Genomic DNA, 26526 nt, shown 5'->3' with positions numbered 1-26526 from the left:
TGCAACTACACATGCACGAAATCTTCCCCTAAAGACTTAGCCTCTATCACTGAAGAACAGAATAGTTTTTCAAAATATTTAACCTCAGTTTTCAGTGTGGACCAAAGAGATTTATTAGTAAGGATATTTTAAGAATAGGACTTAACTTCTGAAAATACCTAAAGCCTCCAGTGTTCTTTCCATCTTTCAGCATTAATTAGGTATTTACAGTCAATATTTTGTTTCCAGGCATTTACAGTCAATATTTTGTTTCCAGGACCTGGATGACTTGTTGGATCAGTCAAAGTCATGCTTCACCTCAGGCTATCAAAAACTTGAATGGAAGGAACATTCAAGTAGCAAGACCTTCTGCTATGCTGAGCTGTAACTAGGCCTTTCAGCTCTTCTAGTATTTCCCTTCCAGGACAACTATTTCCTTCCAGTTCTCTTCCACAAATTCAGCATCCTTGTCAAAATGCTTAAAGGGAGTTTCAAACATCTGGAAAACAGCATGAGGAGAGTGCAGTTTCACCTGATTTCTTTCCTGTAGACTAGACATTTTTTTATTCAGTTATGAGGTTAGTGGATTAGAAGGTTAGTACACTGAAGCTGTATTAAGAATGCATGGCAGCTCTCCTTGATTCCTCCTGTGTTTGCACTTAGAGAAGGAAAGAAAGTTAATACTAGGAGTTCCAGTCCTGCTAATGTTAGGTGTAAGTTCCAGTGCTCCAAGTGCATTCAACAATGGGAGAGAAAGAGATAAAATGCTAAAATTAACAGTTACTAATGAATCTATATAATGACACATCTTAGATACAAACAACAATAACTTAACTATAAAGCATTTGGTTATTTTTTCAGACAAATTCCAAATTATCACTGAAAATTCAGATTAAGGCAATTCAGAAGCTTGTTGACATCACTGAAAAAACACTGAAAGGTTGCCCAACTCAGTGACACCAATACTACTGGTAGCCTTATAGACTAACCCATTGGTTATGAGAAAGCTTACGTGCTGAACTGCACTTCAGGTATAGTTTTTAGATGCCTGGGATTCAATAGCTAGCTAACAGATTTGTTTGCTTCTCAGCCACTTTGTGGTCCCTTGAAGTTAAGAAGACCACAGTGTTTCCAGTCTGGGATATCTTTCTTGCCCTTAAGATGCTTTCCAAAAAAAAAAAAAAAAAGGGAGTTAAAGTTCAGAAGGACCTTTCTGTAGGAAATGCTCTGAGGTAAAAACAAAGTTATTACTTTATTTAGCTCTACTGACTTCAGATGTTTTGCAAGAGACTAACTATCCTTCCTTTTCTTCCACACTCTTTAATAAGCCATCTATCCTACTACATTGATAGTATTTCAGATAATCATAGAGTATTTTTCTTTGGTATGTATTGGTTTTCTATCATCCAACAAACTTGCTCTCATGGTGGGTCGACAGCCTTCCAAATGCCTAAGAAGTTGGGACACCTTGAGGATAAATACTGCCTGCAGCTTGGGCTGGATATCCAGACATACAGCTGCATCACTGAGGAGCCTGGTTAACTTTGAATCCATTTCTCCATCCCCATATCCCCCAAACCAATGTGCATTATTACAACTCGCTAAGAATGAAAATTAGAGTCTGACTATCCCCCTGAAAAACCCTTAGAAACATGGTAAATATTTACCCATAACTTTAATAAAGAAAACTTCCAAGAAACATTTTCTCCATTTATACAACGTTGCTACATATCTATCCCTCTTCTTTAAAGACTATAATATTAAAGTAACTATTTGGAATATCAAAATTCATTCACACTTCCAAATTAAAAAGAAAATCAGTATTATTATTTCAAGTTACTTTTTGTATTGATGTAAAACATGCAGACTTAACTAGTCAAGTTTAAGCCAATAGGAAAAATAACTTATTAGCTGTACCAATTCAATAAAAATCACTGTACTGGGCAAATAATTTATCTGATATATACACATGGTGAAATTACTATGCATATGTAATATCCACCTTCAGCATTAGAAAACAAAGATTTCTGCAGTCCAGTCATTACCCATGGGATTACTAAATATAAATTTCAAGCAGATGGAAAATAGCAAATAAAATAACAAATACATTTCTTCAGACAGATGCATATATTAGTTATCTTCAGGGTATAACCTCCTTAACCCATTCCTGATACTGTGATATTTATCTAAACTCTGGCCAGTTTCCTGTAAGGTGCTATCCAAAGTTCACTCCAGACTGTGGAAAACATCTATCAATCAAGTCCAGAAAAAATAGAAATGTGCAGTTTGTAAGAGTTCATTTCATCCAAAATTATCTTTATCTACCTCTCACAAAAATTAATCACTCAAATCCTACTGTAAATAATTTCTGGTCACTTCTCTAAGACATTCAAAACAGGAGGAGCTGGTTTTATTCTGTCAATCACAAAGGAAGCAACACACACAAAAGCAACTGCCTTAGGGAATACAGCCATGGTATTGGTACCAGTGTGATAAACTGTGTCATATGGAATTTTTTAAAGTTCTGCAAAGGAGATGCAGGTGTGCAGTCTGACATTTTACTTACCACAAAGGAAAAGATTTCTACAATTTTAGCAGAAAAATGTGGAGTGGGGTGAAGGGAGAAAAAAGTCACATACAAGATGTATACTTATCTTCTTCTCTGAACTAAGGATTATCAGTGATGTGGCACTTAATCAGTTTGCTGTATTTTACTCTGTGTGCATCCATACAGAAACTTACCAAAAATTTTTTGCTTGGAACTGATGGCTCTCTATGCATGCAATAATGGTTTGCTGTCCATCAATTGTTTTACCATACACCTGAATTAAGAAAAAACAAGAAGAGTAAAAAAAGTAAAAAAAAGAACAGAGTCCAGGTTTCAGTATATCTTGCTCAAACTGCTTAGAGCTATCTGGTTCTACTACTGTTAAACTGTAAAATTTCATTTTATAACCACTACGGTTCTTACATAATATTTCATACATGAAACATTAAAGTGTTTATTAAGCAGAAAAATCTAAGATTAGAAAACCTGAAGGTCAAACAACTGAATTTTATGTGAACTCATTTGTCTGCAACTATAGGAATTTTAAGCCTATAGCAGTTACTACAGAGACTATATATATATTACCAGCTGGGTTTCAAACATCAGTTATTCTACACTTAAATGATGATTTCAGCCTGTACAGAATAGCAAAAAGGTGACTAAACAGGTGAGTTTGGTCCTCTGTTCTGCTTTATCCCCCAAAATCAAATACTACCAAATATTATCTCAATGAACATCCAATCTGGTTTCCTTTACAGGAGCTGGAACTCATCTGACTGCCTGGGAATCCAATCCAACTTTGTCAATTCAGCAACTGATTTTTTTCCCTAGTCAATTTTTTTGTCACATCAACATAAAGCACAGGACAGCTATCAGTAGATCAGTTTGCTGAGGTTTAAATAGTCATAGGGCTTGTAAGGGCAAATGAATGCCATTTTAGTCCAGACTGAGAGGTTTTACTTTAAGAAGCCGTAAGAATCTCCAATTCTGGTGGTAAGAATACAGCACTTTGACATATAGGAGATATGATGGAGAGAAAACAGTTTGCTCTACTAAGACAGTTTTCAGTAAACTAAGTTAAGACAGACATTTGTATCATGCATTTCCTCTCCCTCCTGCCAACCCCTTCCTCCCCCCTCGCCCCCCACCCCAAGCAACCAGCCAGGTAGCCAGGATCAGTGGGATCAACCTGCAGTAGTCCACAGAAGATCTTAATGCTTTACAAAATTTAAATAAAAATACTTCAAAACTGAGAGGTAAGTCTTCACTATGACCTGCTAATAACCAGTAGTAACTACTAACCACCCACTAATAATCCAGTAGCTGAAATATTAAACTTCTGAAGCCTTCCCTTATTTCCCTGTACGAATTCCTGACAGGACTAAGTTCTTTACAGTCAAAATTGCTGTCTTCCTGGTTTACAAATAGCTACTTTTTTAAAATTTATTTCTATCTATAGTGGTACAGTGGTTATGTAATTTAGCACTTACTGTGCAAACACCATTTGGATAGTGTTCCTTCACATATGCTTTCATTGCTGTTTCAACTGAATTTCTCCACGATTCTATGGCATTTTCAACTTCGTGGGGTCTAGGATCAGTAGCCTCCTTTCTTAAGTGATCAAATTTAAAAGAAATCTTGTTCTTGGGATCCAAAAATTTTCCATTTCCCAAATCACCATGTTCTGTTATCAAAACCTGTGTTAATAAACTTTTAGTTAAAATTTTACATTTACATTTATATATATATATATATTATATAAAATTTATTAAATTATAAAATTAGTTATTAACATTTGCTATTTAATAAAGAGGGAAAGAAATGCCATGCCCAATCTGATTATATCCAACATTTAACTGAAGCCTACTCACATCCAGACTCACACTTTATTATGCATACAAAACATGCATATAGCAAGAGAGAAGACTAATGTGATACAGTGCCTCAGAAAACAAATTTGAATCTTACCCTCTTACTGGAACAAACAATGCAAGACATAAATTCATGTCTTGTAGTACTGAAGATGAAGCAAATAGTTTTTACAGCTCCAAAATACATCTGACTGTTCAGCCAACATCACAGACTGAAATTTCAACTTTTTTAGTTGCCCCTATGTGATTAACTTATGGAACTGGTACTACTGGAGGGGCACAATCTCTATGTTTTGGTGGGGAAGATGCATTTCTTCTAATTTTCTTGCCAAGAAATGTTCCAATACCAGAACATCTTTAAGAGTTTAAGGAAGACTGCAAGTATTTAGTTGTATTCGTACCTGTTCATCATAACCGTCAATTTTTACTGGAGTAAACTGGTCCAAGTTGTACTGTGCAAATGCACTACAAGAGAAAAAAACAACAACAAAAGGCTGCATCAAGCACAATCTTTTTCTTTAGGAGCTGTAAGATATTTAAGTAATAGCTAATAATCTGAGCAATGATGCATAAAAAAATATGAATTCTTTATTATCTAGCAGCCCCAGATTCTTGGAATCATCTTGGTTCACTCAGTGCTCATATTACAGATTCTAAACACCATTTCACAAAGATATATGTTCAAAACTAACCTGATGTAGACAAACACATAAGTTTTACAGTAACCCATAAAACTGGAGGATGAGATAAAGTTTAAATTCAACTGGGATCCAACTTACTAAGCCAGACATCTCTGTTCTTACAGATGAAATTAATTTTGGCATAAAACACAGTAGGCATAATGTTTTGACATAAAAGTAGGGTCTAAGATGTTTAGTAACTTCTACTAAGAAATAGAAAACAAAATCCAAGAAGGTGAGGAGTAATTCCAAAATCCAGGTCATCCATTTCCAAAACAGCCGCTCTAATCATTAGGATACAACACAGATCTCTCCTCTGCCAAAAATTTAATCTTAATCAAAGATGCCCAACACACACAATAGAGTTTTACTTGCCAAGCACACATCTTTTAAACAAACCACTTACTGATTATGAAAGTCTAACTGAAAAAATATCTTGCTTTTATGCAACTGAGTATGTGGCATCTGGTACTTACTGCGCTGCTCCTTCCCTGAGAAGATTATCATTATTAAGCAGCAACCGAACATCTGAAAGGAGGTATTTACAACATAAAAGTACAGTTAACTCAGAAACTTGTTTCAGTCACATAACAAATGTCAACAGACTGTACAAAGCAAAAAACCCAAACCACTCTATACCCACTGAGATTACTAGGTAGGCAGTTTATTGCTTCATATTTCATAATTTTGACTGAACAAAATGAAAAGAATGGTATAGAAATGGATCTCTTCCAACACAATCTGGTAAGCAGATATAAGCCATATTCGACGGGGTGTGTGACAGCTCTAGGAATCTGTCAAACTAGTTTTTAGAGAAGTTCTGAATGAGAACAGCACAGAATTCTAACAAGTTCACTTTAAAGATGTATAATACCAAATCCCTCACACTATATTGTTGTTACTGTATTCTGATGACACTTATACGGTATGTGTTGCACTTACTGTTTTTTAAGCCTTACCAATTTTGGTCTTGTTCCATAATGACACTCTACTAGTCAGAGGACTGCTCACTTCACAAATGCAGTACTAGTTAAGTTTAAATAATAATCAGCTGGTCACAGTTCAACTCAAAAACAAGACTTGTAAAAGAATTGCATTCTTTAACAAATTTAAGCTCTCTCCTGTCTGACATTGAACTACAGGTTTAGTATACCTAATTTACTTCTTTATTTAAATAGCTTCAGAGACATTTGTAAACCACAGCTATAAAACACATGCCTTTTTATACAATATCTATGCCCACATATCTTGGTGCCAGACAAACACAACAATTCTTAAAGAAAAGTAACATCTTAGGTAAAGTTCAGGCAACAAGAGTTGAGACAAGTTAATTTTAAATTTCCTTTCAGTTTACCAATACATTCAGTAAAATGAAGTGTACCCAGAACTTAAGGGTCAGAAATGTTTGGAGAAGATTAATATTCTTTCCACAAGCGGCATTAGGCAGTAGTCCTCTGTATATTCAAGGTTAAGTATTTGTAATGCTATTCCTTCTTAAAACAGAAAAAAAGACCATTTTAATTTCAGCTAGTTTAATTTCTGTTGAAAAATATAGTTGTTTATCAAAGACGTTTATCAAAGAGTACATGTGGTTTCTAAATTAAAACCCCAGCACCTGTTAATTCATGACTGATTAAAAACAGAGAGAAAGCTTGTTCTTACATCAGAAAGAAAAGTAGTACTTTCTTCCTTTTACATTTAAACTTCAAGCTGTCTTGTGACTGAAAAGCTTATTATGCCAAGCTACAAAACCAACTCTTACAGTGTGGGAGCTACTACTATGTAAACTACATGAAACTCAGGAGAGTGATCAGCAATACAATTTTGGATATAGATGCCTTAAGTGAAAGGACAGAGCAGACATACTCACCATTGAACACCTCATTGAATTCCCCAGGAGGAGCATGAATTATGAATTTTGCCGCTATACGCACCTTAAATACAAAAACAATCATGTAGTTGTATATACTTGTATTTGTTCCTATTCAAACCTATTATGCATTATGTAATTTTAATAGCCAGACATGAAATTTTTCAACTCCCACTGTTTCACATATTTGTTCGGATTATTTTAACTTCCTGTCTTCATTAAAAACACAGAATATAAAGTTCCACCTCTTCAGACAGAATAAAGGAGATTATATGTGATGGAAGCAGATGGAGAAATTGAATCATTCACGTTTTGTAATTATTCGCAAAAAGAAAAAGATGAATATAACACATAAGATCAATAATATATTCACAATCTACTTTAACTTTCAGTCCATGGATGCCTGGGAATCAATACACAGTCCAGAAGAGCAAGAAACCATGATGAAGATACACTTGATCTTCAAAGCCTCTCTTCTAATTTTACTACACATCCTATGGTTCTATACTTTCCAAAAGGTGACAGTTAGACAGTAACTGATAAACTACACAAGTTTAAAACCACTGCATAGACACTAAAACATGTAATTTCACCTGCATCTACCTATGACCTCTTAGTGCCACAGGATCAACAGATAAAGTTTAAAAAAACCACCTTGAGATCTTAATTAATGCAAGTCCTCCAACAATTGCCTTCAGCCACAACTTCTTGCAAAGAAAACACAGCATAAGCCAGTATTTCCACTACAAGTATGTGCACCTGCCCTGGCTTTCTCCCTCCTGCTTGCACAAGCCCTTGTACAATAACACAGTGAATAAAATCAGAAAGGTTATTGCTCTTTTTTTCCCCTCAGACCAATTCCCTGACCTGGTTCACTGCACAGCTACAGATACATGTGCTTGCAAAAGGAACACAAAAATACTTTTTTAATGTGAAAGAACTTAAAACCTCTCAACTATTACCTATTTGCAGAATGGCACTCAGCAGACTTGCTTTCATTTATTCTTCTTTCCCCCTTAAACTGTTATGGGCACCCATTATAGAAACTAATTAAATAAATGTTGGTTTCCTAATTTCACCTGACAAAAGTTCCTATCTTTCATACTTTACAGTCATCCAAGTTCAGCAGACACTCTAAGCTCTCTTGCATGCTTGATATGATGTTGCTATTCAAATACAGGATACCACTTGAATCATAGTTCCCATTCCTAACACCTTCAATTACATTTCTGTGGAATAAAGAGCTGGGAGATTCAGTGTCTGCACTCTCTGAGAGCACTGTTTGAAATTAAGGTGTTTGAGAACCACCATACTCCATTAACAAATATATAAAAATAACCAAAGAATGTTTTGCATTTACACATTTATATGTATTTGAAACTACAAAAGAACTGTCTGAGCATGCTAAAGCTCTTGAACTGACTTGCAAACAGCTTTTACTAGCAGCAACACAGCCAGTGCTCAGGTCCCTGGTTCTTGACACAGCCCAAGTTTCAGTCTCCAGGAGAGGTGACTCAAGCTTAGAGTACCCTGACAGAGTGCTCAGCTGCGTCACTAGCAGTGTTAAAACCTCAAGTGACTAGCCTAGGCAGCTTTCAGCTCACAAACAGCACACCACCACTAGAGCTGCTAATGGAAATGGAAAAGCTGTCAGTTCCAAACTTTCTAACCTGAATGCAACGTTTTGGATTGCAGACAGCCTTTATCTGCTACCTCAAATGTCCTCATCAGAACTCTTCTTTCCATGTAAACATGAATTTGCATAATACTGAGATAAATGTAACAGGCTTTACTCTTCTCAAAAGAGACAGAGAGACGAGCATCTTCTTCTATGGCAACTTATTAAAGCACTTGCCCAGGTAAGAAGAAAGGAGACTTGGATTGTCTCCTTTGAACCAAAGGAACTCATCTGCATTAGCAAGATTATCCCAACCACCAATCTGCACACTCCATACCTCTCCCGCTGAAGTCAGGGCACTGTACTCAGCTCAATGTTCAATCCAAAGAAAAATAAAGGATGTGAAATACAGCTAACCTATGATACTATTAAAGCACTCAAGAAGGAGAAGGGGAAGACTGGCTCCAAGATTCTATCATCAGGGTATTTTACAAAATGACCAACTGTGGTGGTTTTGGCTGGGGTTTTCTTCTCAGTGGCTGGTATGGGGCTGTGTTTTGGATTTGTGCTGAACACAGGGCTGATAATATAGAGATGTTTTTGTTATTGCTGAATAGCATTTGCACAGAGCCAAGGCCTTTTCTGCTTTTTGTACTGCCACACTGGCAAAGAAGTTGGGGGTCCATGGGATGTAGGGAGAAGACACAGCCAAGACAGGTGACCCCAACTGACTGAAGGGATATTCCATACCATATGACATCATGCTCGGTATATAAAGGTGGGGGGGGGGAAGGAGGAGGAAGGGGGAGATGTTTGGAGTGATGGTGTTTGTCTTACTAAAGTCACCGTGACACATGATGGGGCCCTGCTCTCCCAGACATGGCTGAACACCTGCCTGTCTATGGGATGTGGTGAATTAATTCCTTGGTTTGCTTTGCTTTTGTGCATGGCTTTTGCTTTCTCTGTTAAACTCTCTTTATCTCAACCTACGAGTTTTCTCACTTTCACCCTTCTGATTCCTCCCTGATCGCACTGATGGGACAGTGTGGGGCTTGGTGGCTGATACCAATAACCATCAATAGTCAGGGATTGGGCCTCACACTTAAGAGCAAGTATTTAGTTGTGTGCTTTCAGTAAAAATATCTTCCCGTCTCAACTGGACTAAAGTGCAGCAGACTCCTGGCTCAAAGTTAGATGAAGGAACACTTCAGGTGAACAGGACTGCTCACCCCTGCCAAGGCCAGATTAGCTTTGGGCAAGCAGAAAAACAAGACTCACAGACATTTGGAGCCCTGAAATAAGAAGTCCATCAATTTTGGGCTGCCAGAAGCTATATAAGCAAAACTTGGGTGCCCAAACTGTACTCTGAATGACCGCATGCTTTAAACTGGTAACATCTCTAAGGTGAGATATTAGGTCTGTACTAAAACTGGAATACTACCCCATTTTCACTGTTTTGGTAACGTAAAACTGCTTTTGCTTCTTTTTTCGCTATCAGTAAAAATTATTCTTATCAGTCAGATTAGCTATGGTATAAGTAATATTCATTCAAAAACATTCAACAGTAACAGATGCTTCTTCAGGACAGACCAAACTAAACATTACTTTTAATGAACATTTTACTAGTAAATTCAATGCCTCACTAAGAATTTTTTCACTGTGATAATTCTTCATAGATGACACTTTTCACAGAACAAAAACACAATCATGCAAATTTGCAATGAACATCTCATCAAGTATAAAGTATATTAATGCTTACAAGAAGCAAAAAACCTGAGGTGTCTTCAGAAATTGCATCTGTCAGCTAAGACTGCATTTTGCTAACCTGCCTTTGTGAAGCCAATTTAAAAGTAATGAACTTTGCTTCAGCAGTTAAGCCAAATTAACTTATCTGTGATGACTATCTGAAAAAGCTGTAATTCCCCAACTCATATATACAGGGAGCCCATATAAAAGAATTAAATCCAGTAGTCTCACTTAGCACATTACAACGGAAAATCACTTACAGCTTTATTGCCACTGAATTGTTTCAGAAATTAATGCTCTAAAAGAGGCTTCTGTTTTCCAAAACCAGACTATGCTGAAGGATAAATGAATGCACTTCCATAAGCCCCAACAAGATGAAAATCTCTCCCTTTTGCCAGTAAAAAGCCTCTGGCTCAGCTAACACTTGGGGAAGCACAATTAAAACAAAGGGACAGTCCATATAAAATGTGGTGTTTATGGACAACTAAAAAAAAATAAATTAAGAATGCACATATAGCAAGAGGTGCATAACTTGTAATACAAAGTGACAAGCAAAAAACCTCAACTGCACTTCAGTCCAGTTGAGACAGGAAGCTTTTCTGCTGAAAACTGTTTTAAGAAAACATGTCTATCAGATGCATTACAGCTGCAACCAATGCTGATTACTCAATACCCTGAGACTTTTAAAAATTGTCTTGAACAGGCCAAAACAGAAACAACCTAATATTTTAAAAGTCTAAGTGACAAACCCTTTTTCACCCAAGAGAACTGCACCTTCACACACAGTACAAGAACCTTACACAGGTATCAGCAAGTAACAAAAAGTTAGGTTACAGTTGAGTATTTTTTGAGAAAATTCAAAAGTAAAGACAGACAACACCTGAAGTTTCTCCACTTATTACTCTAGTTACTCCTGAAACACCACCTAAAGTTGAAGACAGTGTTTTATTGATGTAGCTTTCCAAGATTTGATTTATGGACACTGTTTTCAGTTTAAAGTCTTCAGAGTGGCAAAAACCTGACATCCAGTCATCAATGGTTCACAAAAAGGCAGCTTTTACTACAAGCCTATATAAGGAACTGCGCATTTATTATATTAAATTTCTTGAATGCAAAACCCCCCAATCTAAATATGTTTTTATGAAACATGACTTTGTGCAGGTGTGAGTATTAATTTGGACAAATCATACAGAAGCTGAGAGTAAGTTATATATAAAAAAAATACAAAAAAGATACTTTGAAAACATTGAGAAGGGAAGCATTCCGCACTGTAGGCATTCTCTTTCTCCAATTTTCACATACACTCTCAGTCTTGCTTAAATGGAACCCTGGTATCAGCAGGTAAGAACTAGCAATATTTACTTTCTCATTGCAAGTGAAGCCAAATGCAACTCATCACATCAGTTACAAGCTTTTTGATTTTATAAAGTAAACTATTTCAGTTAAGGTAAAAATTCAGACAGAGAAGTTTAGCAAAAGAGAAAAGGACAGGTTTATTGCATGTGAGGAGCACGGTTATTAGGCATAATGACTAGGGATTAAAACAATTAGTCTGTCAACAAATGCCTACACTTAGTTACAACAGTATTTGCAGTTTTCAGATTGCACAAGCACAGAGAAATGCAGTAATGTACTGAATGGTGACAGTTATGCTAAATCCATCTTTCTTTTCAACCTTCTGCCTTTATTTCACAATCTAATTTCTCTCAATGTGTGACACCCATCAGATACATTGAGAAATCTTACTCCTCTACCTTTTCCAGCCTCAAGTTTATTTTCTTTTAAAGAAGTTATACGTAGTGACTTCAAATGCCCCCAAACCACTCTTCCTGTTCCTGACACATCAGAAGTGACACTGGCTGAAGAAGCCCGACCTTCTGTGCTGTATGTGCCTATATATGGTCAGGAATAGCGCTCGCAGCAGTGCGGGGCTCCACAGTGCCACACCACTGTCAGCTCCGCCAAGGCATGCTCATTCCTCTCGATCTGCTAAGGTAACAGGGGAATTAAAATTTCCCCCCTTTCCTTTTTCTTTTCCCTTTTTAACTTAACTGAAACATGGCTGTATTTGCCAGGCACCCTGACAGCTCACTCCTTCAATCAACACCCATGCTGCACAATGAAAACATGCCGACAAGCAAGATGCTGTGAAACCACGGACTTACCCTTACTCTTTCCTACACATCACTTATTTCAAATTCAGCTGTGAACTCCTTGCAGAAGGGAGACCCACCCTCCTCTACACTTGTAACAGGTTAAAGTTCACTGCTCCACAGCAATAAAAATGAAATAGAGAAGTAGATATTAAAAGCCTTTTTTACCTAAAAAACTGCACGGAAATTTTGGGGGAGGGTGTGTAAAAGATTCCCATAATACATTTTCACTCAGAGACAACTTTGTTGCTAACCACAGGGGTCAAAAAAAAAAAAAAGAGCTTCCAGAAGTTACTTTTATTATTGTTATAGCATACAATGTCAAAGCATTGTATATTATGCATTGTATATTATGCATTTATATTCCGGATTCCTGAGGGCACCTAGCTATCTTATAAAACACAATAAATATCCCATTCACAGGAAGCTATGTTTGGCAAAAAAAAAGAAGATGAGATATCACACTGGGGAGAAGGGAGCTCCAGTAACAGTCAAGAGTCCAGAGAGGTCTATTCTCACACATGCCTTCTGCTGTAGTTCTTATTGAAAACCTGTCTGCAGGCAACTAAACAAATGGCTTTGTCTTGACCCACTCTATTTACAGGTAACTACAGGGGTTTCTCACAATTAACCCATAGTTACAGAAATATTAACAGTTAAACTGATTTAAACCAGGTAAGTTCCAATTCTCTCAAGACCCTGTAACTCACACTCACAATAACATACAAGTCATTCAGGGATTCTGCTTGTACTGCTTGGACTGATACTGGACAAAAGACTTATCTAGTTTTATCGAGTTCTGAGTTTGATTCAAACTCGTGGTTTGAGTTCAGCTTGAGCTGTACCATTATTTTTCAATATGCAGCTCTGACATCTACCAGCCAAAATGAATTTTGCATTGACACATGTAACAACACATCGAGGAACACAGTCTAAGGTGCAAACATTTGCAAGATACAATGCCTGATGCTCTGTCAGCACTGCAAACACCAACATAGTTTTTGAGTTTGTAAACCCTTCAGCGTTTAAAGAAAATATAACTGGCTTCTGTTTTGGGTAGCTAGACACTTGGTATCACTGTCTCCAAGCGCTCATTAAATCCTTAAGTTAGATACTTACTAGGATGTTACACCAGCAATGACCACACATCTTTTAAAATAATAAAGGAGCTGGGGGTGTTTCCTAGATGGCATGAACTGACCTAATACCATGCTGCTGCTGCCAACAAAATGACTAATCTCCCTGCCTCTTCCTAAATAAGCCCTGTGATGCATTTTTACAAACCTCCATGCATCACCAGTGCTCATCTATTTATGTGAATATTCAGATAAGCAAATTCATATAGCTAAAGAATAGCTTTAAAAGGTGGCAAGAAGATAGCAACCAATTCACTTATAAAAGAACTTTAAATAATTATTGTTCCTTCCTGCTGACAGTTTTGTGAGGTGAAAAAGCCTTCAAACAGCTAGACAAGCATTGGGAATATACATGTGAGGAAGTGATTAACCCACGTCAGCAGCAAATTGCCTTCTCAGCCTCTAATGAAACCTCACCATACCCCCAGGCATAATTTCAAACAGTGAAGCAGCATCCCAAAACATGCATCATCTCACACAAACGTGGAACTAAGGCTCTGGTAGACAGGGAATGAATACAGAAGTAGTGCTGCAACTGCCTTCCTACCAGGCTCAACCGAAAAATGTGCTGTAGTATTCAATTCACTTCTGCTTCTGGAAGAACTGAGGAAGAAAACACTGCAAAAATGTGGTTCTGTGGCACAGGAAAGGAGGGGCACATTCCACGTCTATGGCTTCGACTGAACAGACATTTCCTTATTAGTAATGCCTAGAGCTGCATTGCATCTGTAGAACGTGTGTTTTCCTCAATTATTCTTAATACACATGTATTTAAGACTATATAACAGTACCAGCACTTAACAGTGGTGCAAAAAGTAAATCTTACACAACATGAGGTATTCTAGCTGCCTTCTTTCTACTTGAAAACCTGACTTGGATAATGGGATTTATTTTCATAAAAATAACCACTTTGAAAGGTGCTGGATTCTTCACTGTAGGGCCTTTCCGCAGCAGAATATCTAAATATCGTAACAGTCTCCATCTTAAAATCACTTTACACAGCATGTAAGATAAGATGAAGGATTAATAAAACCCAAACATAAAACAGGACTCCTGAAAGTCATTGTATCAGCCACAGATAGCAAAGGGGAACGTGAAAGCAATATATGTTACTTGGGTAATACACAAGTCTAACCATAAAAAAAATATTAGAGAACATAAATCTCCCCCATGTAATTTTGCAGTTAACTTTATTACTCCTGACTATATCTAATTTTAATGTCACAAGCTTTCACAGATTTTAACTTGGAAATTAAAAGTATTATACTGGTCTGAAATTAGTGAAACAAATAAGTTTTGTTTGTAGATGTGAAGGGATCAAGATCAACCTGAGACTTTAGCTTCAGCTATCAGCATCAATTAATAAAATCTCTGAAGTAGAAAAAATTGCTTGTAATTATAATACAGACAGTAGAATACATTATATTATTTTTCCTCACACCTTTATTTCCCTGAAAGTTCATGTCTTCTCAGTAGTTGGCTGGACAACAAATAGGCTAAGAAAACTCCATATATGCAAATGGGATTCTAAAATTATTGGTAGGGCCACGTTTCCCAAATTTGTCATATAGAACATTCTTCCCTGAAGTGTCTTAACTGCAAGTTTTTATCTTTCATGTGGTAGTCATAACATCTCAGGTTCACAACTTGGACAAAAGTTGCTTTCAGTAACTTCCAAAGGACTTTCTGGAAAAAAAAAGAAAAAAGAAAAAAAAAGGCAAAATAAAATAAAAAAAAAAAAAAAGGAGGAAAAAAAAAAAGATGAGAAGGAGATGTGTCCAATCAAGTAGCATTAAATTCCAGTCTTGGGAGACTATACGTTGGGTGCTTCAACATATCAGTATTTGAAATTACATCATTTTTTGGTACTTCTTATTTCATTGTAGGGTCAAGCCCTAATATATGTAATCAGCCCAAGAAACAAAATACTGTATTGAGAAGCATGTTAGAGACTAGCACTCCCTTTGCTAAACAGAAATCTCATGTAATTTGACAAATATCTAGTGCAGGCATTGGTCTAATGCAAAATTATGAGTAAATCTTACCCATAAAACCTTTAGCAGCTGAGCAATTGCATACTTAGCTTATGGATCAGATAGAGAACAGATAAGCAGCATACAAAAAATTATCCCTATTTCCTTGCAAAAGTCATTCATTGAAAACTGAAAAAATAGTAAAATTTTACATTTAGTGAAAAGCAAAAGCATTAACTTTTGCCTGAGAAATAAAAGGTATAAGACACGGCTAACTAAGATTTCATTCACAAAGAAAGAAACCGACAGTATCATCTCCCACATACAGAACCAAGGCATCCTGTTAAGACATGATCCTCTCTTTCTCGGCAATCCTTATAAAGTGGTACCCACTATAAGCTAAAAAGCATATTGGTTAATATTTGAAATATTGGTTAATATTTGAAAAGAATTCTTCCACTACAAAACCTAAATTTTTAAAGTAAGTCTTCCTCCTAGCCCAAGAAAATTTGTTATAATTGGATACTCCAACGACATCAAGCCTGAATTCAGTAGCAGTGGGGAGAGAAAGAGAACAGTCTCAGAGCTTGCTCTATGAAAAATAAGGTGCCATCTTAGCTGTATGTCTCTCCCTCCCAATTTCAGTGTCTTAAAATCCTCTCTCAGTTACCTATTAAAAATTTTAACACCTTCTGTCAAGTTAAGAAAGTATCTGAAGTATTTTACATTTCAGAAGCGTTTAACTAAAGCATTACAAAAAAAGTAATTGCCATATGCTGAAAAAGCTGCTTTCATTTCTCAATGAGCAGTTCAAGCCCCTTTACACCCCACTTTCAGAAACTGAAAATGAATATTATATGGTGTTGCCTGAAAAAAATATACTGTTTTGATAAGTAATGTGACTAAACCCCTTATATCCTGCTCTTCTTTGATGGCCAAAATTGAAATGAACCAAAGATGGACTTTCACAGCAGAACAGTTGATGATTGTGTTGGTGTGCAATAGAATCATATCTATTATATCAGAAATTGTCTCCAGTTTCATTACTGGGTTTTCCAATAACTTGTTCTATTGCTCTTCTCTATTTTTGGTTCACTTTGTCTCTCTTATCTACTTAAACTATGAGGTTTCCTGGGTAGCAAGCTTCTGCATAAGTTTTGTGAGCACAAAGGCGGCAAGATGGTCGTGAGCTGCCACTGCATTATACATACTCAATAACATGTTAAAAGTCCACAAAAGGTCCACAAAAAGTACCTAATTTTTCAGACTACTAATAGGAAAAGACTATATGAACGGCAGTTTTAAAAATCACTTATAAATATAATACAGGTTTCATTTGTGTTCATCTTCAAGCTTCAAGTAATTACTTTTAAACTTGTCAGAAAGGCAGAAAATTTTGCTTTGCATAGTAACTTTCTCTGGAGGTACACAGTGAAAACCCAGCAGCAAGTCCAAGCAGCACTGGACCCAAGCTGCAACAATTAAATATTAGGAAAAGTTTCTAACCATGGGTTTAGTCAAACATTGCAATACCTCACCCCGAAAGCCAGTATCATCTCCATCACTGGAGATACCCAAAACTCAAACCAAGTCCCTAAGCAACCTTATCTAAGTTGGCCTGCTTTGAACAAGCAGCATTTGACTTATGTCCAGAAGTTTCTTCCAGCCTGTATGACTGTAGAAATAAACAAAGTTATTCTTTGCAGTTACACATACAGGACATGATCATTTCTTCAGATAGTGTTTAATACTTCCCCAACAAAGTGATTCAGATCTCTGTCCTGTCCTTCAATCTCAACAGTATTGGTGCGTTTTAAAAAAAAAATAATTCTTAAGACAACACGCTATTTTCATACACATTTTTACGGACATTCTGAGATGTACGTGAAAATCTTAATCTTGGAAGGACTGCTATATTCAGAACTACATGTCAGTCTGAGAAGCACTCCCAACTTTCTCATTCTTATTAAAGAATTTCCTCAAAATGTTATCAAAGTGTAACCATGGAGTTGAACCTCATCTTTGTAAAAACAATTCCTTCCACACCATTACACACAGCTACATTTCACTTGAGGAAAAAATATTAACTTTCATAGCTTTGATAGTGTAGTAAATTAAACACCAGATATGCTCAAAAAGTAACTGAGTTACTACCCATTTAAGTATTAAAGGTTTTTCAAACTTTCATCAGATCCTGCTACAGCATTTCCAGTTCCATTTAGCATTTAAATACAAATAAGAACCAGGATGCTCATAAGGTCCTTCTGTGAGACACGTTAGTAAAGCTGCACTTTTGCACAAAGCGTACACTGAGGAACTACAAAGAAAGAACGTTAGGATACTTGCAAGACTTTACCTTAAGTTTACCTTATAGATTACATTGCAATTATACCCAGAAAAGGTTTTGCAAATCTGGCTCCGACTCATTTACAGTCTCCAAGTCTCATTCAGCACAATTCTAAAAGTCAGAATTCTAAATCCTTTCAAAATTAACGATTTAGAGCACAGGAACTGCTTTAACACATGTAAAGATTTTAGAAAAGTAACATTTTTTCAGTCAAAAATTCTGCTAATGTTTCCAAAACAGTTACAGGAGAAAGGTTTATATTTGTGTTAAGGAAACACCTGAGCCTCCCACAGTGGTGGGCTTGTATGTCCAAGTGCAATATGCTGTCAGTGTATTACATTTTAAAGACAAAGTTCCACGAGAGAGAATGCATTTTACTGGCACAGCCTTTTCATTCCAAAGCACTGACTTTTCCTTTATCTGACAAAACTACACTGCAGAGTTTAGGTGGTGTAAGACCTCAACCTTTACAACTTAAATAACAACCTATAAATCTAAGAAGTTACAAAATTACCCAATGCACCAGGAGTACCAGGAAGCAATGAAGGCTCATTTTAAAAAATAGGGCTACTTCCGCATCATAAGAGAAGTTTTTTTTTTCTAATCACAGCAAGCTGACCCACTGTTAAACCCCACTTTTCTGAGCAAGTGAAACTACTGAGACATAAGCTTACTGAAAGAGGTGTGGCTCCTTTTTTTTTTAATACTGTTTGACAATTCCCATATTTATTATGTTCAGGAATGAAGGGCTAATTTTGCATTAAAAAAATTCATGTGTTATCCTTTCCTAAGAGGATTCTCCCCTTTCCTCCCTGAAGGTATCCTCATTTTCTCAGCCTTTATCTTGAGACATACACAGCTATTTAACTTCTGTGCAACCAAACCTACAGTAAACGTGTCCCTTCAAGTCACCAAAAATGAACTGCAGAACACAAGCTTTATGTTTTAAACAGTTTTAGTGTTGTTTTTCATTTGTGCTGTTGTTTGTTAATGAATATTTACATTAGCAAATGCAACATTTACAGTAAAATCAGTACCTTCCATCAGTCATTGCCTATATTCATGTAGATAAATTGTACCTTTTATGTTCACACTAATATGCTCATTAAAAATATTTTTATATATATTTATTTGTTTGACACAGCCACAGGTAAGAAAACAATTTCTACAGAAACTGGAATAAAACTGAACTGGAAAAAATGGTTACTAGACTTAAATAAAACTACTTCAAATATCCTGGATACATAAAGAGGTTTTGCATTCAAAACTTGTTAGTTTTGAATAAATAATAAAACTACCTTATCCATAGGTAGGGCACAGAAGTGATCATTTTCCATTGCTTGAGAGTTCAGAGCTTCAAGATTTACAACTTTCACACCTAATTTTTATTTATAAACTGAAGCAAACATAAATTTATGTTTTCCACATATCCAAAAGCTTCTGAAATTTCAGTGACCTACCTGAATAAAGCAACTACAAAACACTGTGGCTCACAAAAACTGTCTTTAGCACTGAAAAATTGCTGGTCCTGGATGCTAAAGGCAGTAACTCTCACTGGCAATAGTCCAACTTCAGATCTTTGGATCTACACAAATCTTACACAACTTATTTACTTCAAATAATTCTCAGATTTTTTTTTAAATGCTTATTCAAATTTATCCTCACACTTACTATCATTATTGAAAGAAAAGCAAGGCTTCAAAAATCTCACACTAAAATGTGAATCTAAGGAACAAGTTCAAAACCAATCACGCAATCCTGAATATTGAAATCATACTCCTTCTGGCAACTGGCTCTTCTTCCTTGGTTTTACAGCTTCTTTACCTGAACTGTAACTCTTTGTTTTGCCATTATTTCAATTATGCCCCTTCTGTATTCTCAATTATGCTAAACACTGCCAGTTTTAAATTTGAATTATGCTACAGCTAAACACAGTCACCCTAAATCTAGCAAGAATAAGGTATGTGCAAGTGCTTACTGTCTTTGCAACACTTAAGTCTTTTGACTACACATGAAGTAAGATATGGATCCAAGACCTTCCAGAACTTGTCATATCAAGGGGCTATATCACTTGATCTCCTACTTACTTGTGCTCATACATAATTATTAGGAATTTGATACAAAAAAACTTCTGTTATTTGGTTCACCTTCTTCCCTCCTTGAATTTCAGAAGTTTTGACCAGGGCTCTAGTTATGTTTCTACTGAAATTAGCTACAAAACTACATCACCACCATCATCTGCATCAGCCTTCAACACTATCAGTTCTGTATCAGGGGAGAAAAGTATATAAATGAGCAACGTGATTTATTTGCCATGAAAAATCAATGTTTGCCTGTTTGCATCTACTCCTACATTTATTTATAGTCCCAGCTGGATGAGTGAGAAGGGTGTGCTTGTCAAATGCTATCCAGCTGATTTTTTTTTAGCTCAGTAAACTGAATGTTTCAAATAACATTTTTATTTTACAATGATACAACAACTTAATGCATCAGAAAAAAAAAATCTTAAGGTATCACAAAATCTACATAGATATTTGCCTGTTTTTCCATTACTTTGCAGGTTACCCATCTTTGCTTTCTTAGCCAATAAAATACACTCTCAGACTTGGAAAATTCCACTCATATAGGTCAATCAATTATATACAGGACTGAAGCAGATAAGTAATCAATTTAAATTTACAATGGATGAGTGCTCATTCTATTTACTTATATCAAGACAGGAAGAGTCTCTAGAAGGTCTGCGCCCATTTTCAGAGAAAAAAACCCTGAAATTAGTGGGCGGAAGAAAGTTCAGAAAACTCCATCAGTCACAAAAGCACAGACTGTGCTTCAGAGACAAGATAAAACTGTCATTGTGCCTTTTCTTATTTGACAGGACAACAAGCAATGGGCACAAAATCAAACACAGGAGGTGCCATCTTAGCACCAGGAAACACTTTCTTACTGCAAGGGTGACCAAGGGCTGCCACAGGTTGTCCAGGGAGGTTGTGGAGTCTGCGTCCTTAGAGATTTCCAAAAGCCATCTGCAGGTAGTCCTGGGCATCCTATAGATGACCCTACAAAATGACCTCCAAGGTCCTTCCAACCATTCAGTGATGACAAGATAACTTGTAGTCTAAGTATTTTCTGCACACCCTCTAGGTACAACGCACTCGATCAGTGTTACTTGTATTTCCTATAAGTGGCTAAAAGTAACATGTATTACCACCTATACTTCTTGATAAGATTACTGCTTGTACCAACACAGAGGTGGCATTTGAATGTGAATTACATAGAGGAGGGCATAGTCTTAAAACCTCTTGAGAAACAGACAACGAGATCCTGGTGGTGCTACACATCCCTTGGCACGTCAGTGCATCTCTTGTCATGAAAAGTGATCAAACAGAAAATCTGTCTTATTGTAACCACCTAAACAGTTTAGACATCCTTCTAACTTCAAACAAGTTTGAAATATCATTTATTGATGCCTCTCACATTTGTGGCATCTCACAGCTTCCACAGCCATGAAAATCCAAATTTTTAAAGTCGAAAGTGAACAAGATCATGCATTACATAAAGGCATGAGCAGTGCACCAGCACAATGTAGATAAAACACCACACCCTAGCTTGGGAACAGGCAGCTGCCATGAAGATGGATCCAACAGACGATGACAAGGAGGAGTGATAACTGAGGTTTCACAAGACATCCTACTCCTTGTGAGACTTTTCTAGAAAAATTTGCCTTAAATCTAAATTTTCAACTGCCACAAAAAGAGATTATACATACATCTCGCTAACACAGGCCGTCTGCTCCTTGACCTTACGCTTCCCCAGTTAATGCCTCCTAGCAGGAAGTAAAACAGCGTTCCTCACGCCCACACCCCGCTCCTCTCCGCAATCACCTGCTCCCCATCTCCTCCCGCAGCCTGCGAGGGTGCAGAGGGATGCAGGCCCGGTGCTCCGGCTGGCACGGGCACGGCGCTCCGGGAACGGGAAGTGGAGGTGGGGGAAGGGGAGGGGAGAGCCCTTCCGCGTCCCTGCTGCCTCCCCGTGCCGTGCCCGCTCCCCGCACACGGCCGGCACAGCGCCCGCCGCCCCCGGCGCCGCCCCCGCCGGCCCGCACGTACAAGGCGCGGCGGGAGATGCGGCCGGGGCCAGCCCAGCCCAGCCCTGTCCCGGCCTCCCCGACCCACCGCCGCCGGCCCGGCCCACGAACAGGAACCCGGGCCGAGAGCCGAGCTTGGGCCCGCGGCTCGAGGAACGGGGGACAGGAGGGCGGCGCGGCTCGGCGCAGCACCCTCACCCATCCAGACATCCCTACCTTCTCCTCGTCGGACAGCTGCTCCTCCAGGTCCGCCATCTTCCCGTCGGCTGCACCGCCCCCTCCCGGCTCCTCCTCCCGGCAGGAAGGGCGGGACCCGCGCGCGCTCCCTGCGGAGGCCGCGCGGGCGGGTGGGGATCCGGGAGTGAAGGGCGTGGTCGGCGCGGGAAGGGGGGATTGCCGTCCTTGGTTCGACAGCAACGGGGGACGGGGGTAGGCAGAACTGAAAATCACAGGATCGATTAGGTCGTAAAAGACCTCGGAGACCATCGAGTCCGATCTGTGACCCAACACCACCATGTCAACAGACCATGGCTCAAAGTGCCACGTCCAGTCTTTCCTTAAACACTTCCAGGGACGGTGGCTCCACCACCTCCCCGGGCAGCCCATTCCAGTGTCTAATCACCTTTTCTATGAAAAAAATTCTTCCTAATATCCAATCTGAACCTCTCCTGGTGCAGTTTAAGTCTATGTCCTCTAGTACCGTCGCTAATTTCCTGGGAGAAGAGGCTGACCTTCACCCGGTTACAGCCTCCTTTCAGGTAGGAGGAGAATGTCCGGGTTTCAGGCAGAGCCTTGGCAGGGTGCTCAGTGCGGGTCAGTGGATGTGGGTGCTGAGGGCGAGGGCCGCAGGTTTGTCCGCAGCATCCCACAGGGTGCTGGGGGAGGTTGTGGCTCAGTCTGGTGCGACTGACAGTGACTGAGGAAACAGACTGTGTGAAGTGATTCATACTGTAGAAGATTGGACATGGAATATGGTCGGTGGGAGGAAACAGAAAAATAAATAGATTGGGACCACAAGACCGAGAAACATGAAGTGTGTCATCCAGTGGTGCGACATGCAGGTGCACAGGGGCGTTTGAGATGATGACTCACAAGGATTGCCCGTAGTCCACTGATAACTCTTTGTAACATTTCAACGTCAGCACAGTGCACTTTACCCCAGTTATGACAGAGAAAGAAAAGCTCATCATTGACTGGAAAATCGCAGGTGTCAGGGTACACCTAAAGTCAGTCATGGTTAGTGGTGTCAATGTAGCCAGCTTCTTTTATGCTATGCAGTTCATCCACTTCTGTCTTTCTTGCGTGAGTGTTTATACACAAATCCTGTCACATGCAGTAGAGCAAATTATTGCTAATATTTGTAGAATTTTTCAGGGCTATCACTCTAGATGCAGTAACAGGTCTGTTGCATGGAAATGAAGGAAAGCGATAGTCGACAAAAAGTTGTTACAGTCAAATGGATACATGGATATCACAATAGCATCAAAAATCTATATATGAACAAAGGATGTAAATGAAAATAAGTCAAAATAATGAATATATAGGTTGGACAACCTGGCTGATTCAGGAAAGTCAAAGAGATTTAAAATTTCTGAAGCTATAGAGTATAAAGGTAATGGACAATAGTTTATTTATGTCAGAAACAAAATAAAGGATGACCAAAGCTCATGTTTGATTAGGCCATTGCTAGATGTAGAGTGGTGAAATGTAGAACAGAAAAGGTGCATCTAAGAGATATTTGGGTTTAGAATATCGCACATTTATTTTTTGGACTCAATAATAAAAGGTAATGGTCTGTAGCATGGAAAGGCATTGTGCAATGTTCTGTTTCATGCAACAGGACTTTAACTTCCACCCAGGAGTCTGAAGAGTAATTAGCTGAGGAGGTCTGTGAAGTGCTCCTGTTAATTTTTAACACACCTTGGGATTTGCCATGAATGTTGCTTTATTTAATATTTATTAGGAGGATAGTTCAAAAAGGTAGATCTTATCAGATAAATGTGAATAATTTTCTAATGAGTTAATATATCTATCTATTTGATGTACCATATTTAGACCAGTTTTTTTCTTGGAAGTTTGCTGAAACTCGCATAATGAAGTAAATGATTCAGAGGAGGACTGCGTAGTCATCATAGAAACTGATGGGAATCTTCTGGATAGTATCCTCACAGGTGATTTACTGTGATCTTAGGACTTAATGGGAAATGAATAATCACGCAGAAATAAGTAGTGTTCTTGCCTTGTGACTCAGTATTGTGGAGTGCTTGTATGTCTTTTCAGGAAGAATATGAAAATTTCAGACGGATTTTAAAGGAGAACTAAAAGGAATCCTGGAGATGCAGAGCAAATTTCAGGAGATGAGGCTTAAGGATGTCAAGACTGAGAAGTGATTTCGGAAATAGCAGTGATACACAAGTTAGTTTGGAATTTATATGCATCTTATCTGAAGTCATATATCTTTACTTGCTATTTTAAATTGAGTACAGCCGATTTCCAAACAGCACATCTTCTCATGCTATAAAATTCACCTTTTTTCACATACCAGTTTCTTTACACATTGATTGAAGGCTAATTTGCACTACAATCACATACAGAACAACAAAACATCCTGTTGCTCCCTAGGTAGCTCATGTCTTAGTAGATGCCTAGTCCCACTACCTGAAGCTCAGTGTGGGCTAGCAGATCTGTCTGATGAGCAGCGTGCAGTTTACTGATGTAGTGAGAGAAAAACAAATTAATTAAACAAAACAAAAACTACCAATCACGTACCCTGCTATTTTGCTGTACTGCTTCTGTCACTTCTTTCTGTATTGACTTCATAGGGCCAGACCCCTGGCCTTTGAGTACCATTGGGAGGGAGAGTGCAGCACTTCTTCCTGCAAGATCTCCCTGCAGGGCTGTCAAAATGGCTTGAGAGAAGTGCAGTTTCTGTGCTAAAGCCATCCTGAAGACTGGTGAGGAGGCGATGGAGCATAGCGGTTAGCGCAGCACGCCTCCTTTCTCCTCCTGCTCTGGCCCCAAAGGTTGAGATAAACAATGCAGAAAAAAATAAAGTAAATTGACATTTTATCTATTGCATCTGCTCAGAGGACAAACTGATGAGAAGTGTATTTGGTGCTTACTCCTTTAATCTGGAGGATGTACTACGCTCTTGTTTCCTGGGACAAAGGTGGACTCTGGTCAAGCTCTGAGTCCTGCTCAGATGGTGTTCCTGGCAGTGGGACAGGAGGAGTGGCCAGAAAGGTGTGGTAGGCTGTATCCCTGCTGCCTGCTCCTTTCCATGGGAAGAGTTTTCCTGCATCCTGATACCTGTTGGTATAAATCCTCACAGTCCTGTGGGTTAATGGGAGGCATACTCCAATTCCTGAGATTCCCAAATATGTATCAGATCTTAGGGCCTTGGGCTTTGCCTGTCAGTTTGTGTCCGTATTTTTGGGGACTTGTTGTTTGCAAACCTCCCAGTTTGCTCTGTGTACCTTACAGATCCTTAGCAGCAAAAGCAAATAGGTTTGTTCTGAAGAAGTTGAATGTTAAATCCTTAAAATAGCATTGGAAGAAAAGCTATGATAGGAAGAAAACTATTAATCAAGTGTAACTGTAGGGCAAGCCTGAGACCAAGCTTCCTTCCAAGGTAACACTTAGGATCTTTTAGGCCCCAGCAGACATTCAAGAGAATGACTCAGTAGTCCTTCACCTGCTGTGAAGGTCCCTCTTAGAGTCATGGAACAGCCCAACTTGGAAGGGACTTTAGAAGATCATCTGGTCCAACCTTTCATGGGAAAGAGAGAATTGATGAGATTTGTCTGGTGCCCTTTCCAATTGCATCTTGGAGGTTGTTCCAGTTTGTTCCCACAAAAATGTCTTTCCTATATTAAGATTTTTGTTGATACCTTAGAATTTACTGTCATTAGGTTTTTTGCTTATCAGGTTCATCGTCTTGCTTACTGTGGCATTTTTAAGATTGTTACAACATTCTTTGTGCTTTACAACCATAATATTATTACAAGTCTTATTAATTTCGAATTCTATTTTATGGTTTTCATGGATAGTATGGATGCAATAATTATTTAAATCACAAACTGGATAGTTAGAGTGTATTTCTTTTGTTAGTTTTAGGGATCTTGATTAACACATTTACCCTAGAAGCTCTTTTTAATTTCCTCATAGGATTGGATTAGATCTTACCCAGGCTTGCTTTGTGACTTTGTACTCTGTTTCTATTCTTGGGAGTTTTCTCAGCTTCTTTCTCCACCCCATCCCCTCCACAAATAGTCAGCTATATAGCTTGCCTTATGTAATTCAAATTCAAAGTTTTGCATTTGCCTTTCTTTTGACATGTGCCGAGGAATTAGATACCCATGTTGTTTCTTAGATTTATCTTGAAATGCAGGCCAGTGGTTTACTTCACTGGTTACAACAAGATTTAGCTCTCCCATAAATTGAGGTACTTTGAAGCAGATGTACTCTTTCAAGAGCTGAGTGGAATAATTAATTTGTGATACAGAATTTTTATCCAGGAAT

At 38.2% G+C, this 26526-nt stretch overlaps 1 protein-coding gene across 1 annotated transcript in view; it reads right to left on the bottom strand.

The window, feature by feature from the left end:
* The window catches only part of CAPZA2 (capping actin protein of muscle Z-line subunit alpha 2), a 32075-nt gene extending 9748 nt beyond the window's left edge, over nucleotides 1-22327 (bottom strand). The window contains exons 1-6 of the mRNA XM_018080507.2: nucleotides 22222-22327; nucleotides 6949-7012; nucleotides 5555-5606; nucleotides 4800-4863; nucleotides 4018-4224; nucleotides 2722-2801 (exon numbers count right to left, since the gene is read on the bottom strand). Of these exons, the coding sequence (XP_017935996.1) occupies nucleotides 2722-2801; nucleotides 4018-4224; nucleotides 4800-4863; nucleotides 5555-5606; nucleotides 6949-7012; nucleotides 22222-22260 (506 nt within the window). The 5' untranslated portion in view covers nucleotides 22261-22327. The remainder of the gene's footprint in view (nucleotides 1-2721; nucleotides 2802-4017; nucleotides 4225-4799; nucleotides 4864-5554; nucleotides 5607-6948; nucleotides 7013-22221) is intronic.
* Between the last annotated feature and the right edge of the window lie 4199 nt (nucleotides 22328-26526).

This window comes from Manacus vitellinus, unplaced genomic scaffold, assembly GCF_001715985.3.
Source record: "Manacus vitellinus isolate BGI_N305 unplaced genomic scaffold, ASM171598v3 scaffold_5_pilon, whole genome shotgun sequence".
Classification (NCBI taxonomy): Eukaryota; Metazoa; Chordata; class Aves; order Passeriformes; family Pipridae; genus Manacus; species Manacus vitellinus.
The sequence above is the reverse complement of the archived record's forward strand: the minus strand, read 5'-3'. Positions and strand labels throughout refer to the sequence as shown.